Source organism: Pomacea canaliculata, linkage group LG1 (genome assembly GCF_003073045.1).
Source record: "Pomacea canaliculata isolate SZHN2017 linkage group LG1, ASM307304v1, whole genome shotgun sequence".
NCBI classification, from domain to species: domain Eukaryota; kingdom Metazoa; phylum Mollusca; class Gastropoda; order Architaenioglossa; family Ampullariidae; genus Pomacea; species Pomacea canaliculata.
This window is the reverse complement of record NC_037590.1, coordinates 8,534,945-8,550,771: the sequence shown is the minus strand read 5'-3', so window position 1 is coordinate 8,550,771 and position 15,827 is coordinate 8,534,945. Positions and strand designations below refer to the sequence as shown.

At 42.5% G+C, this 15,827-nt stretch overlaps 1 protein-coding gene across 1 annotated transcript in view; it reads right to left on the bottom strand.

Annotated features, from left to right (window-relative positions):
• Positions 1 to 294: 294 nt before the first annotated feature.
• The window catches only part of LOC112565854 (gelsolin-like protein 1), a 38,407-nt gene continuing 22,874 nt past the window's right edge, over positions 295 to 15,827 (bottom strand). Inside the window, 6 exon segments of the mRNA XM_025241700.1 lie at positions 295 to 2,195; positions 4,090 to 4,176; positions 5,413 to 5,484; positions 6,163 to 6,288; positions 7,078 to 7,143; positions 7,754 to 7,798. Of these exon segments, the coding sequence (XP_025097485.1) occupies positions 2,082 to 2,195; positions 4,090 to 4,176; positions 5,413 to 5,484; positions 6,163 to 6,288; positions 7,078 to 7,143; positions 7,754 to 7,798 (510 nt within the window). The 3' untranslated portion in view covers positions 295 to 2,081.

Genomic DNA, 15,827 nt, shown 5'->3' with positions numbered 1-15,827 from the left:
GGACGACATGGATGCTTGTCTGTGAAGACAAGAGAGAGAGGAGAGAGATATAGGTTATTCGATGCTGTATCCCCTGATGACCCCTGACCTTGCATGTAAACATTAGTGTGGGATGACATGGGACGAGGACCATTACCGCTTTAAAGGTCTACAATAGTCTACTGGTTTTTTTTTCTTCAAAATGGCTGGACTGACATCAGTGTGATCTGATTAACATGCTCTCTGTCTCTCACAGGGGTTTGTCACTCACTCACTCACGCCAAAGGTAATAAACAAAGCAGAACATGAGTAGGCCTTAGTGTACACGTGAATATTTTATTGGATTAGAAAAAGTCTTCAAAAATATTTGTCGAATTAAAATTATACTTTGTAAAGATTAAAAGTAAAGACAACTTGGATATTATTTAAAGAAAGAAATTTCAAAGGTGAAATTAATACAAATAAGATGATACAATTCTTTGAAAAAATGGAAAATTTATATTTTTTAATCGTAAAATGTGCAGGAATTAATTTATTGACGGATTTATCAAAGAAAAAGAAGAAATAAAACCAGAAACAGTGCATACCCCGCGAGAGCACGGAGCTGTGAACACAGAAGGGCAACCCTCGCTCAAATAATGTTAAATTCGTGGATTTAAAAGTCTGAAGATAGTTTTAAAAGATAAAACATGTCTGATACATTTTTAAAAGTGTTGAGATAAACACTGCAAAATTTTTGTACCGTGGACCATTTCGCTTAAGGAGCTTTGTTGTATCACACTTGAGGAATATAAACACAGTAACATAAACTCTGTAAACATGTGATAACTGAAACTCTTTTTCTCTCTCTCTTTCAGTGTGGAATGTTGAATAATACAGCTGCTGCAGCTTTACAGACAAGATCCCGTTAACCGACAGTGTGAGGGAAGGGAACTGGCATCGTGTACCAGTGAAAGATAAGAGAGAGGAACAGCATCTGTAAGCCACAGACGAAATACATTGTGATGTTATGACAGTAACACACACACACACACACACACACACACACACACACACACACACAAACACACAAACACACACGCACACACATCTACATGAATCTAAAGACGTTCATGTGCAGAAATACGTACACACACACATACAGTCACATGCACACAGAAATATACATCACAGAGAAATACATATACACGAAGACATACACTTAAACAAAGACATGTACATCCATGACAAACCTTGACAAACAATCATACAGGAGGCGCAATCATAACACCAACGAGACATAAAATAGTCCATGTGCGTTTACAACATGAGAAGTGCACTGGGGTAGGTGGAGGTGGCGCCTTAGTCGCGGAATTATTCACCAACATCAATGATGAAGATTTCTGGCAAAAAAACATGAATTGTCAGGAAGTAATGATGGGTCCATGCACTCAGCTCTTTGATTTACTTGTCGACTTTTGATTCCTGCCCTCGGTCACTGGTGAAGACATCACTTCAGTGCAACATGTCGTCTCCTGATGGTGGGCGTCTGGGACATTTTCAACTTTATTTTGAAGCCAACAAATGTCAGGCAGGCTACCTATTGCCGCTTCAGTGCTTGTCTGCTTTAAGGCACATCAACAAATAGTGTGAAAAGGATACAGACTTTTAAAAAAATCCGTTAGAACGAAGGATGAGCTCATTTTTTTTACAAAAAAAGATACTTCGTCTTCTGCAAAAGTATGTGTGTGTCTGTGTGCTCGTGTGTGTGCGCGTGTCTGTGTTTTCTAAGTAAAAAAAGTTAAGAAAAGAGAAGTAGCTATACAGATTTACCTTTTCCTGTTCGAGCTGTTTATGTCGCTAATTTCCTCTTTACAAATACACTTCAAAACATAATTTTCGTATCTCAACAGACAAGCATAGCAAACCAACGGCTGCCATCGTTCGACTATTCACACTTTGTTTTGTTCTCCGCATTTTTCTAATTTACAATCTCCTCCCGCACCTCTTCTTCGTTGATTATTTCTGTCATTCCTCGACAGAAGATCTCGTTTTGTTTATAGGAAGAAAGCGCAGGATGGGGAGCTTCACGCCTGTCGCCAATTCAGGGAGGAAGTCCGGGGTCAGAAGAGGCCAACCTTCTTCTTGAGGTTGATTTGTTTCCACTCACGGAGCGCCAGGTATTCACTGCGAGAAATCCCAAACACCTTGGAGAACTCCTGGTCGCTCAGGTAGCGCTGTGGACACAGGTTCGGATATCACAGGTAAACAACTGTCATCGACGTGGGAGGCGAGGGCATTGCAGGGTCTTTCATTTGAAAGCTGCTGGGTAGGCCTTTAAAGGTCTAGTGGAGTGCAAAATCTTTTTATGAAAGCTCAATGGCCAGCAACCATTTCCCACAAAATGCACGCCTACAAACATCATGTACACAAAGAGATCCATAATAATAACACAGACATTAGCGTAGAGTGTGTTTATATTGTCAGGGCCTCAGTCAGGGGGAGAGCAGCGAAATTTGGCATAAATGTCCCGTGAGTGACCGTTCTTGTGCTTGGTAATGTTTGTAGGCGGGCATCATGGGAATGAAGAAGTTTGGGAAATAGTTTCTTGCATGGAGCTGTGTCTGTGTGTATGTGTGTGTGTGTATGAGTGAGATTATCAAGAAGAGGGTGTGTAGTGTGAGTGAGGGAATGAATGAGTGAGTTAATGAAGAAGAGAGAGTGAGACATTAATGTGAAACACGCTTGTAGACGTGTTTATATGACAAAGGAAAACATAGAAATACAAATACGTAGATGAGACAGTAGAGTTTCTAAACAAGCATCACATAAATCATAAAATGAACGTGACATATTTTTGGACAAACAACAGCCACCATGTTTTTTTGTTTCTTGTTTTCTCGTCCTCTCGAGACTTTAGCGAGAGTTCAACTTTTGATTCATTTTCACCGCATTCATCCACGATCTGTTCAGTTTTATCTCGTCGTCGAAGGAGCGGTTTGCTTGTACAATCCACTAAGACACGACACAGCCAGGTGAACAGCTCTCATCCTATTTCTTTCATTATGTCACGCAGTCTTTTCATTTTAGTTTACAAACTTTGAATTGTTTTCTCTGTTTACGCAATAATCCATCCCTTATAATCCATCCCATCAGTAGTCGTAGTCGTTCAGATGGATCATTCGCCATCTTAACTCGATCTTGAGAATGTCGCGATCAAAGGATGACATGCTGTTGCATACAGAGAAAGGTTCTGAGGAAAAATTCACTTTAATAAAAGAATAGTTTACCTGGTTCACCTGCTTTGGTATGGTGTCTGAAGTTTAAAGCCTGGAAATGTTTGCTGCTCCTTCGGAGGAGTCTTAAACACACGCTCACAGACATTAAATCACGTGAGAGAAGAGACAGGGGACAAGAAACATTCTAAGCTTTTCAGGCTTTCAATGTTCAGATATTTATGTGGATAGGCTTAGATTTTATGCGAATTTATCACTTAGTTATTACTGTGTCGCTTACTAGAAAAAAGAATTATTTTTGTCAGCAAGTAGTTCTTTTGATAGGAGTTTACGTGACGTTTACGTGACTGGAACGTAACTCTGCATTTCGATTCATCCTGCGAAGTAAGAAACAAAAAAGAAAAGCAGAGATCAAAGTGTAAGAAAAGAAAGTGGAGGTTATTTACAGGGGTGGGGGCGTGGTTGGGTAGGGTAGATCAAGGAGCTGGCGAACTATAGAAAACAGGTGAGAAGGTCACGAGGTGTAAAGATGAATGGATGTGAAAAAGTGCAGGTAAAAAAAAAATATGAGACACTTCACAAGTTTTGCTAAATGCACCTGGGTCTAGTCAACCCCAAATTACTGAATGTTCCGTGTGAATGGAATAAACAAAGTGTGCCACACCGGTTCATCAAACATTACTTCACTCGTCCTCTCACCCATTGAAAGAACGGCCGTGGCAGGGAATATCTTAGTGAAGCTTTGTAAACACTGTTGCTGAGACCATAGCGACATACCCTTGCGCTACATTAAGCTGTACGACCGTTAAAAGCGTTTGGCAGACGCCAAGATGATGCATGGGTGTCCCGTGGGTTTAAACCTGTCACGTGGGTGTCCGTGTCACACAGCGCTTACCTCCTTACAGCTCGCATCCACGCCCTTAGGCAGACTTTTCTTTGTGAGTTCGGCGTAGGTATAGGTTCTGTAGTAATTCGCTAGTTCCTGCAAAACAAAATAAAAAAAGGCTTCAGAAAAAAGATTTTTTGTCTGTTTAAGCCCCCGAAAATCACAAGAAACTAAAGCATACAATGGTTTGGGGGTTACAAGTCAGGGATTAAAAATACTGGTAGAAACTGGATATCAAACCTAAACAAACTAATCCAAGCATTGCGTAGGGTTTGAAAAGGTGGATATCTTTTAAAAGGATCTCGACTAAAACCGAAAAACAAGATCAAAAGAAGTATCAGGGTAGCGGCATGTCTGTGGCCTCATTCATGAGGAGAGGGTAAGTCGTCAGGTGAGCAAAACTTTCTTGTCTTCGTAGTTACTATGAGTTATCCAGACCTCGTGTGTTTTATAAACATCTGGTTTATAAACACCTAAAACCTGGTTTTATAGTATTTTACCCCAAGGAATCTTTGTCACTGATTTATAGAGGGTCAGCAACAAAAGGTCAGCAACATAAATAGAGTTAATATACTTTACTAAACGCTTGCCCTTGCTTTACCCTGGACTATGAATTACCTTCGCTTCATGAATACGATTCCTGATCACACTTTATCAGGCATTGGGCATCTTCACGTGCTTCTACTTAGATGATAGTCACACTCAGCATAAGGTTATATTCTCTAACTGAGATATAAATCACAGGTAGTCACTCGGTTTGACATGATGAGAGTATTATGAAGACGACAGAGACAGAAGTTCCATACAGAGACGGCCAGCTCGCGGTCAACCAGGCAGCCAGCCAAACAGACTAAACACTTACAGATACTCAGACAAGAAAATTTTTCTCATTTTTCAAATCTCTTCACGTTACACATCTAGAGAAAAAAGACAAGAACAAATTACTTCGCAGAATGGAAACTTAACCGTCCGTGATGACCGACCAGTGCCCCACAGACTACCACGTCGCTAGGCTCTACCTGAAGGTTAATTTGTCTGAGGGTTAATTTGCAGCAGTCCACTAAGCTGTTATATCCTGTGGTCTTTTGAGCTGACGGGTAGTGATAACCATGCAGCTACAGCCTAGAGACGAGTCCTACCCCCGGCACCTGTCAGGGTTCGTCTCATTGCCCGCCATCAAAATCTTGGGAAACTTAGAGACGGTCTTATGTGAGGACAAGACAAGCTTGCTGGCCTGCTGTGTTTTCAGGTTTCAGCCACGGGGCACAGAAAATACTTTTAATCTTCTTACAAGTTGTCAGGTAAGAAAGACTAAGGTAAACAGGTACCTACCTCTTGTACCGATGTGACAGCAACACTGTCCTCCCCGAACTCTTTTTTGAGGTCCTCATACGTCTTGCCTCCCTGGACACACACACAAGCCAGATATGAATTTAAAACAGAAAGGAAGAAGGTTAGAAATATTTATTACACTATACTGTAGCCTATGACAACACATTCACCACGTGTCAACTCTACAATGCTAGCGACCTCACCGCGGTGGAGACAAGTAACAGAGTTGTTTTTTTCCGAGCTCGTTGAAGTCCGTAGCTTTCCTGCTAGTTGTGTGCAACACCCCTCAGAACTTTTCTTCTTTTTCCCTACATCTTCCCTGTTATCTACAAGTTATCAGCCTTCAGTAGTGAACTTTAACATTGACATTGACGACCACATTAAGTTCCAATCGGTCACGATGATGGCAACGATCTTTAACGGCTTCAGTCATCTACACAATGCCTCATGTCGCCAATAAACTACCGAATGTTTAACGATGTCAGTTGTTATACAATATCGCCGGCTTACCGGCTTAATGAAAAGTGAGAACGGGTCAAGATATCAACACCAAGGAGAATTTTAACCTAAATATATATTTATATCTGCTTTAAAGGTGTTGTCACTCTGGACAATTAAACAGAAAGGAAAAACAAGCGAATGAAAGAACAAACAAATCCTCCCACCAGCAAATAAGTAGTTAGTCATGCATTGTAAAGAAACGGTTTGTCAAAGGACTGTAACCGACATGTGAGACTAATATATACTCACACTCCATTTTTCTGGATCCCATCCGTGGAAGTGACCGGTGAAGGAGGTTGGTTCAAACCCTTGCTTGACTTGCAGGATGAGGGTGTTGTCCTCAGTCCGCCCGCTCGGGTCCGTGCGAATGTATTCCTGCAAAAACAGACAAGGACGAGTGGTACTCCGTGCTGCACGTGCACCAAATGTTCTAAAAAGTACCGCATGCGGCTATTCCTCCTAAATACTACAGATGTATGGCAATCATTAAACGCATTAACGATACAAACCTCATCACCCTTTCATCACCATTTATCACTTAAGCAACGCTTTCCTTCGTGTGTAAAGTAAGCAAGACTCACTGTCATCAACGTTTGATTCTGCAGCTCTCCATACAAAGCGGGTTTCCAGGAATCACTTATTAAAAATATTTCTCTACTCCCCTTCCCAGAGAAATTGGTTTCGTTAATTACAAAATAATTTCCAAGCACTTCGCTTCTTTTTTTTGTCCAAGCGACAAAGCTTCCGACATTGTTATCCTCATACAGAAGCCAAATCCCTGTCGTCATCTGGAAATGGAACATTTACACGCCCCACCCAGTGTCCTTTCCCTCTATCCGGTTCTGTTCCATGCCTTAGACGAAAAGGTCCTCTGTATATACAATGTCATAGAGCAGTGGATAGTTCTTGCTAAAAGACTTTTTTTAAACTTAATACACATCGCCAAACATGCGATAACGTTTGACCTTTTTGTATGACCCTTATGTACGTACTGGTTAGAGTCAACATATTTGTTGGTTGTTGTGAGTTACTGTAAACGCCTGCTAAGGCGAGAGGTTAACGCCTAGAGGAGAGGATGTAGGATGCAAGGGGTTAGGAACTTGAGACGCGTGCGAGTCACCGGGTGGAGGACGAGTTCCGGGTGGGAGTTGTCAGGTTACGTACCATAGCCGTGTGCAGAGCTTCCTTCTTCTCTGTCTCGTTGGCTCCTTTCCCCACCCACACGAAAATCTGCAACCAGGAGAAAGACAATATTATGGGAACAAGTCATTTCTCACACAAATAGACAATCTCTGTAAGCAGGGAACGACACATACTAACCCTCCCTCTTTACTCTGTGTGTGTGTGTGTGAGAGAGAGAGAGAGAGAGAGGGATATTTTTTAAAGATGTTTTCAAGTGCATTCGTGCATGTGCGCATGTCAAACAAATATTTTGAAGTTAATTTAAAAAGAAGCAAATAAGTCTTCAGCAACATTATGCTCTCTGAAATAATTGAATGTTCTCGGAGTCGTTCAAAATGAAGCATGACATCACTGTTGTCTCCAGCATCCACTAGCCACTAACTTTCATTTTCAGCACACATTTACTCTACATTCAGTCAAGATGAAGTGTTTCTGTAATATACAACTCTCAGCTTTGTGAACCAAGCAACATCACGGCATCCAATGAACAGCTCATGGTCTTTCAGAGACACTATTATTTTCTTCATCTTTATGTTCTCGTAATGTCCTTTCTGATTTCTTTGTTCTTTCCATTCAGCTTACAGTTGTTATTTATTTATTTCGCAGCAAGTATTTAGTTCAAGGAGAAAACGTCATGGCCGCCCCGTCACTTGCTTACCTCAGTGTAGGTGTCCAGCAGCATGACATCGTCTTCGCACAGATCCTGCACAACCAATCAAACGACGGCATCGTAAGAACCCTGAGCTCCTGTCTCGCCGTCTGGACCCAAGGAGGGAGTCGAAGCATGAAACACTTCACATAAACAAGTGGCACCCAGGGGATGGCAGAGGACTTCATTACTGGATTTAATGGTCAGCTCTCTAGGACCGTGTACTCCAGAGATTTTTTTTCTTTTCTTCTTTACTGTTCTCTCCTCCCTCCACACCCGCTTCCCCTCCTCGGACGACAGCCAGAAAAGCCACTTACAAGTCCTCTGCACTCAATGGTGAAAGAACAGAAAAAAATGGCAAAAGCAGGGTTCTGGTGACAGAGAATTTCGGTCTTTATGGGGGAGGGGAGAGGGAGGAAGAATCAGTGGTACCAGGTCCACAACCAGTGCCACCAGACCTGACTCGTTCGTCTTTCCATCTGTCGCTGACGGATCAGTTTGCTCGAGTCATATCTTTCTGCCCCGGGGAGCGACATTTCACCCTCTCCCTCCCATTTCATTAACCTTCTCTTTTCTCCATCTTCCTCTCGTTTCCGCACCCAGCCTACTACCTCCACCACCCACTTTTCATCCCAAGCACCTTCCCGTTCACTGGAAATGAGCTTCTGTGTCATCACAGACGTCGTCAGGAGGAAAACTTTCAGTAGATCATGCGTCACCCCCCACACCCTACATGCCCTCTATCCCTCCCCTTGGAAATATTGCGAAGGATGAGCGCAGGAGAGAGGCAGCCATGATGGCCGGAAGACGGGAGGATCAGATAGCACCGTGTGATTCAAGGAAGAGAGGCTGGAAATCAGACTTTCATTCTGTCTGACTGCGCCACGCTGTCGGGCCGTCTCCACACTTTATGGAGAAATTGTATAAAGAAATGTAGGGAGGGGGGAACAGCAAAAGGCTCAGAGAATAGATGGAGATAGGGAAGGAGAGAGGGAAAAAAGTATTTCTTGGCGTCTGGAGTTTTGTCAAGTATTGAGTGCATGTGAACAGACATCCGAAGTAAGCTAGGTGTTCAGGGTAATTAAAAGGATATACACGAGGCTTTATATTAGGACAGGCCCACCTCAGACAGGATGTTAGCTCACACCAACGGGTAAAAGGTTCAGACACTGGGTGCGGACAAAGGATTTTATACAACACGGCTGTACAGCTAAGGATATAAAGGATATAAACATAAAACACTTTTTCACAGGCTGTAGTTTTTAAAATTGATAAATTTTGAAAAAAACGATGTCCATTAGATCCCCTAACATATTAACATTAACACATTTGTGGGGTTTTATAATAATTATCAATAAGGACTGAACTTGCAGTGTGGATCCTCCTCAGTAATTACAAACTCAGTTTACTGTGTACGAAAGAGTGCAAACGGACCGACAAATAGCTAAAAAGTAACATCGGATAATAAATTTAATGATAAACATGACCGAAACGAATGGACATACATGAGGACCAGAGAAGGGAACTAAAGGGTTCACTTGATTACGAAAAAAATTCTTTAATAAGTGCAGGGTTTGAAAACTTCCAACACAGCTTGTAACACTAGAGTTCTAGCATTGTAATGAAGGAGATTTGTGAGCAGGCAGGGGACAGACAGACAGAAGGGCGCGCACACAAAGACTGACAAAATCTTTGTTTAATATGTATCAGCATTTTATTGAAATCGGACAACAAAGAGCTTGATGTCTTCACAAAAGGAGCCGCACAGAGATGAGAGAGTGGTGGCTACACCCACTACACCCTGTGTACCCTGACATTTCTCGCTCACCCAGCCCCCACAGTTGTGCATGTCGACGGTGTAGTTGCACGCAAACCGTGTGTGTGGGAAGGTCGCTGATATCTCATTACCAGCCTAACCGACCATCGTTATCATATTTTTTATTCGGTGTAAAGGCGGAGAGAATGGCCAACTGTGGTCTGAGAGCCTGACTTTCACACACACACACACTCGTGTGTAAAATAATCAAAGCCATTAGCATTTCCACACAGACAGGTGTGTGTGCACGCCATTTGCTTCATTTGGTCACAGTGGTTATGTACATTTTGTTTTTATTTTTATTATTTCATTATTTGTTACTTTTCTATACTGTTTGACTTACATTTATGGACTTGTCTATACTTGAATTGTCATCGAAACTTAGTGTCATCGAAACTTCTTCTCTCTATATATATTACATACTTATATATAAATATTACACACATATATCTATAGCTTCAGCTGTCCCATTCATCTCCAGGTATGGACAATGATTTCCTGGGTCTACAGTAACCGACCTGTCAGATTGCGGCCTCATGGTTTATGATAAAATATTTCATTTCTTTGGTTTAAACCTGGCTCGATATTTTTGACAGCATTGAGATGAATTATGGATGTACATGTTTGGTACGGATGGACGGCTCTGGCAATCACAAATGACGAGGAGGTCTTCAGATCAGAAGGTGGGAGGCCGGCCTGAAACACTCAACTCAATTTCTCCATTTCACGAATGATTGAAACAGGTAGGTACTACAGCAGAAGTGAAAGATTAGCTGATTTCCTTCAGGTCTTGTCAGTTTATATTTTAATTTATTTTTGAAGTTTATTTAAAATAAAGACTGAGATTATTTGTGGAGGCTGCAGTCGTTGCCGTGGCGCCAGTCCCTGGTGGTGTGTGTGTCTGGCCAGGAGACATTCAGTCCAGCCACACCCTGAGGGTGTGCACCAGACAATTATTGCAATCACTCGTTATTTCACCAGACAGTCCTTCACTCGGCAAGTGTTTAGCATAATGTGCATCTACAGGCGGCGGCTGACCCCGGCTGACCTGCCACATTGTCAGCGATTGAAGTGATTTCGCCATAAACCCGACCACACATCTCCTGCTGTGTCTCCTGCCCCAGGTTATGGCCGTGGGAGTGAGGGACAGACGAGGTATTTCAAAATAAATAAACCAGGCGCACTTGCCTGTGTGTGTGTCTGCGTCTGTGTGTGTGAGAGAGAGAAGAAAGAGCAAGAGATGGAGGGAAAGTTGTAGGAGGAGAGGGACAGAGCCATGTTGCCGGTTGCCTGAACAATTTTACTGTCGTACTTAATGATATTTGTCTTTTCATTTGTTTTTGAATACAGAAAGGACGCCTCAAATCGCTCCAATTAAGCAGTAATTAGTTTACTTCGGTAACAATTTTCGCAGCTAATCGGGGGGTCGACATGACAATAACCCCACTAACGATTTGTGACGTCAACAGTGAGCGAGAAAAAACATTTGGAGACAAGCAACACAATTATCGTTCAGCTCGTCAGCTTGTCGTCAGACGAGGGACCTGCACTGACCACGTGTTTGACATAATAATTCTAGCTGTGACATTCTCTAACAGCATCGACAAACAACGAGAGCGCGCGAGGGAGAGAGTTTGTTAGAGACAATGACAATTCTTAATTAACGAGAGGTAAAGTAAAACATCTTTCTTCGTGCACTCTCGTATGTATGCACACACACGCATTCTCTCTAACTCATTCACCTATTCACACACATAAAAAATACACACACACTCTCTCTCTCACATACACGCACACTGACTTACTAACCCTAACCCACCTACCCTATATATATAACATTTATATACAGACAACACCCTGTGTCTTGTCTTTTTACTTTGTAAAATCTCAAGCTGTGTACCTGTCTTTCTCTGTCTCGGTCATTAAGAGCCTAATGATTGCAATTAGTGTAAAGACTAGTTCAGATTACCTACAGGTGTTCTATGTTCCCTGTTCTATGCAACCCACGGCTGACCTCGCCAGGTGTGAGGACACGGCGAATTTATTTATTTATTTTTTTAACCCTCGAATTAGTGAACCTTCACATCGCAATACCTAATTAACCCTGAGACCCTGCACTCTGTTGACACATTCGCCTCTGATCCTTGACCTTCTGACTACACTCAAGTACCGAAGTAACTCTGATGACGTGAAGGTGATAACAAACCACGTGACTCCCTTCCGCAAGGAAGAGTAAGACGTCACGGGTCACAGGTCATTCCTTGCAACGTCGATCAAAACATCTCTCGATAACGAATTGTGTCGTTAAGATGGCATCTGCTGCTCCTCGTGTGGCGAGCGGGTGCAAAGTGTTTGACATCAGGCAGCTGATGGCCGTGATGAGGATGCACTTCACGAAATCAGGGCAGACATGGCGAGAGCTCTTGCGGCGGCGCCACCATTCTCTCTTTCCATCATTTGCAAACAGCATTTACCGCATTAAACCAAACCCTTCCTCCAGTCTGACTCCAGCACTCTTCCTTTTCTGTCAGATGCCAAGAAAATGTTCCTGGAGACCCGAAATTACACTATTCACGCACCTCGCGTACAGCGTTAACTCCCTTGATTTAATTTCTTTGGGGCCAAACGGAAAAGCAAGTTGTCTCTCCTTGATCTCCTCTCTCGTACACTAAATTCTGACGGAACTTAAAAAAAACCAAAACAACTCCACCAAGACTTCACATGCTGTATTTTGATGGATGTGACTATATACTGAATTTTTCACTCTAAAAGAAATACAAAATGGCCGCTTTGGTGTTTCTTTTGTGGGAAATATTCTAAAAAACTCACAATTTACTTTACGGAAAAAAAAATGTGTTCCGACTAATGCTCATTTGTTTTTTCCTGGTTGGCATAAAAATGATTTTATGATGTTTACATGCAGACTTGAACGAGGGGAGAAAATAAATAAAACTAAATGAGCAAACATCAAAAACTGTGGTGTATATGGCTTGATGGCTGTCTGTAACTTTAGCTCTCTGTGACGTGTTTCAAGAGGAATAGAGAGATAGCTGAGTGAAGCCACTAGAACGTTCACTTCTCTGTGCACATGAACATGAATGTGCCTTACTGAACTGTGTCGATGTTTTCTACACAGATGAAGAGTAAATAGTTAAAGAAAGTTTGATGCAAAGCTACATTTCAAACAACTTCCTGCCCTGAATATTTCTCTGAACTTCTCTTCCCTTACGACCTGCTCCTCGTCTGATGACCGTCTCCTAACTCTTCCTGTCACCAGAACCACAAGATATGGTCACACGATTTTTAGTCACTGTGGAGCAAAACAATGGAAACTCTCCCTTTCCTTACTTGCCACCTACCCACTATTGAATCTTTTAAATGTGCATTGAAAACACACCTCTGCCTTGAGTATCACCACTAACAACGTTCCACATGCTCCTGATGAGCGTGAATATGAAAATGGGCTACACAAATTATTAGTATTGTTATCTTGGCTGAGACGGAACACGAATCCAGGACCCTACCATGCCCCCTGCAGCATTTGGCAGGTGAACGTTTTGCCGTTGCGGTGTTGGCCACCTTGTATTTGGCATCAAGAGGCGCAGGGCTCACTTGATGTTGTTTGGGTGGTTGCCGCTGCTGCTGCTGCCTCTTGAGACTTGCTGCGAACACCCGCTCGTGACGCGTGCAGGTAGAAACAGGTTCACATCTTCCAGTTTCTTCTCTCGGTCTACAGAATGTGAAGACCCTTCTTACAAAACCAGATGGACAAGATCCTGGTGCTGACAGGAGGCTTACTGCTAATCTCAGTGCACTCCGTGCGGGTAGTGATGAACCCATCAACACCAACGTGAGACAGAGACTTGCTCTTAGAACTTGCGCATGTCCTTTGCTTCCAATGGATGTTCGTGCGCGTGGCTGTAAAGCTCGGTAGGAAACCCACCCTCTCTCAATCTCTACATCCTCCCGATACACCATTAATGTCTCGAGATATCCTCACGCGACCTTCTAGCATTTAGTTCAAGGCTGATGACAAGAAAGCCCTGTCATCATCACAGACGACTGTTAACAAACATGTACGAAGCACGAGCGTTCAGTCGGCGCCAGCAGGTGAGAGACAGAAGGAAGCGTATCGACACGCTGCACACCTAGCAGGAGAGGTAAGCGAGTACACACTGACCCCTGCCACCACCCTAACCCCCGCTACCACCAATCACCCACCCCGCAACAGAACTCCGTGTTCCCTCCGCCAACACAGTCTGCACGGACATCTTGCGTCCCAGCAGCAGCAGCAACAGTCGCGGCTCACAGGTACCCGACAGGTAAACGTTTGTGCCGCTGTCTGCAGTGCTGTGTGTCTACCCCTCCCATCCCCATTATACCTTTTAAAGAAATAAAAAAATAAAACACTTTCAGGTTTTTGTCTGCTGTTTGCTGGCAGGAGTCATGCCAAGACTCCCTCCGCTTCCCCAAACAAAGCTGAGATTATATATGTGTGTGTATATATATATCTACCCTGCCTACACCGCTGTTCCTTGTGCCACTATGTTGCCAGACCTCGTTAACAAGAAAACAGACAAGTGAAATAATTTACGAGTATATTCGACATAAGTAATAAAACAGTTTTCGTTTAGAGTCAGTTTTAAAAAATCTGCCCTTAGACAAACTTTTTTGAATTTCTGGTTGCCTGCCCGACATCGGCTGATAAGAGGAGTTTAGCTGCATCATTACAACCTCACAGTCCGTTATAGTATATTTCACCTCAGTTTTTCGCTCTTTCTCTTTCATTCATTAAATTAATCATTCAGTCAATTTTTTCCCTTTCTGAGATTTCATTTATCTTTCTTTCCTTTTTTCTGCGTTGTAGTTTTTTTCTTTCTGAAACTATCCGACAGAAACAAACTGGTCTTTGAAAAAAAAAACAACAAAAAAAGACAAGAAAAGTGCAGCAGACGGCAGCAGCCAGCTGAGGATGAAGCGATTACACCATGAACACAAGCAGCGACTTGTCTAACGAGTGTAAAAAAGACAACTAATCAAGCCAATCAGACCTACTCATCATTTGCTAGCTCTTCAAGCGAAAGCTTTAAGAAACTCATGATGATTTTTCTGAAAGATATATTTGTAGACACTGCTACTCTAGTGAAAGAAAGTACACTGCCACGATAACTGATGTGTCGTCGCCATGATCACGTGGTACGAGGTGACGTCATACTCCGGGGGGTGAACCTACTGGCGTGTAAGAAAACTGTTTTCTTCAAACCCTCCAATGAAAGAGAATGTTGAAATACAATAAAAGAAACGCTCCCATCACATCATTTCCATTTCCTCAGATCATCTCTCACAAAAAGTCCACGCATCATCGCCTACACCTACTCGGGATTTCTGGAAAACTTCCACGTGATCAAAATGGAAGATCGGTCATTGACGTTAGTTGGCATGATGGGTGTTTGTTAACGACTGCACCCTGGTGACTATGTAAATAAGCAAGTAATATGTTATTGCGCAAACTTCCTGTTCTCTGTCTCGCCACCATCACGCCCACAGGAGACAGCGCCAGCCCCGCTTTGTTATCGCCCTTCCTGGTCTCCAGGAAGAAAAAAAGGATAGCTTCGACGATGAAAAAAAAAGGAGCGCTGTAGCTGGCCGAAATGTCATGTAATCGTGTGTTTTGTGCTACCTTCACGGCGAGGAGGAATTTGGTAAAATTGCTGCGTGGGAACTCAGCTGGTTGCAGGATTTAATCATTGAGTTCTGGTCATTTCACCGGAAAAAAATAGAACAAATAGAAAAAGAAAAGTTGAGACATTGAAATGAAAGTTAAATCAGCGACAGATGCAAAAAGGGATTCAATGGAAAGACAATAGATGGAAAGGGGAAGGGAGGTAACTATAATACTAAAATATGTCAAATATTACTTATTTTAATTTAGTCAAAGTTTTTTTTAATGTATATCACATTCAATAAAAGATGAAAAAATCTCAAAGAGGTATTTTGAGTCAGTAACAAGACAAAGAGTTAATTTGACAAGACAAAGTGGAAAAGGAAACGTTCAGAGGAAAAGACAGGAAAGGTAAAAACAATTAAAAACAACAAACAGAAGGAAATGACCAGGGACAGAATAACAAGACACGTGGCCTGTGTGTTGTGTATGTTTTGCCAAGTAAAAGCAATCATAGATTGGCGCAGACGGGGGCAGAGGGAAGGGGGGAGAGTGGAGCAAGATTTAGAGGAAGGGGAGATAAATCCAAAACCTCAGTCAAAGCA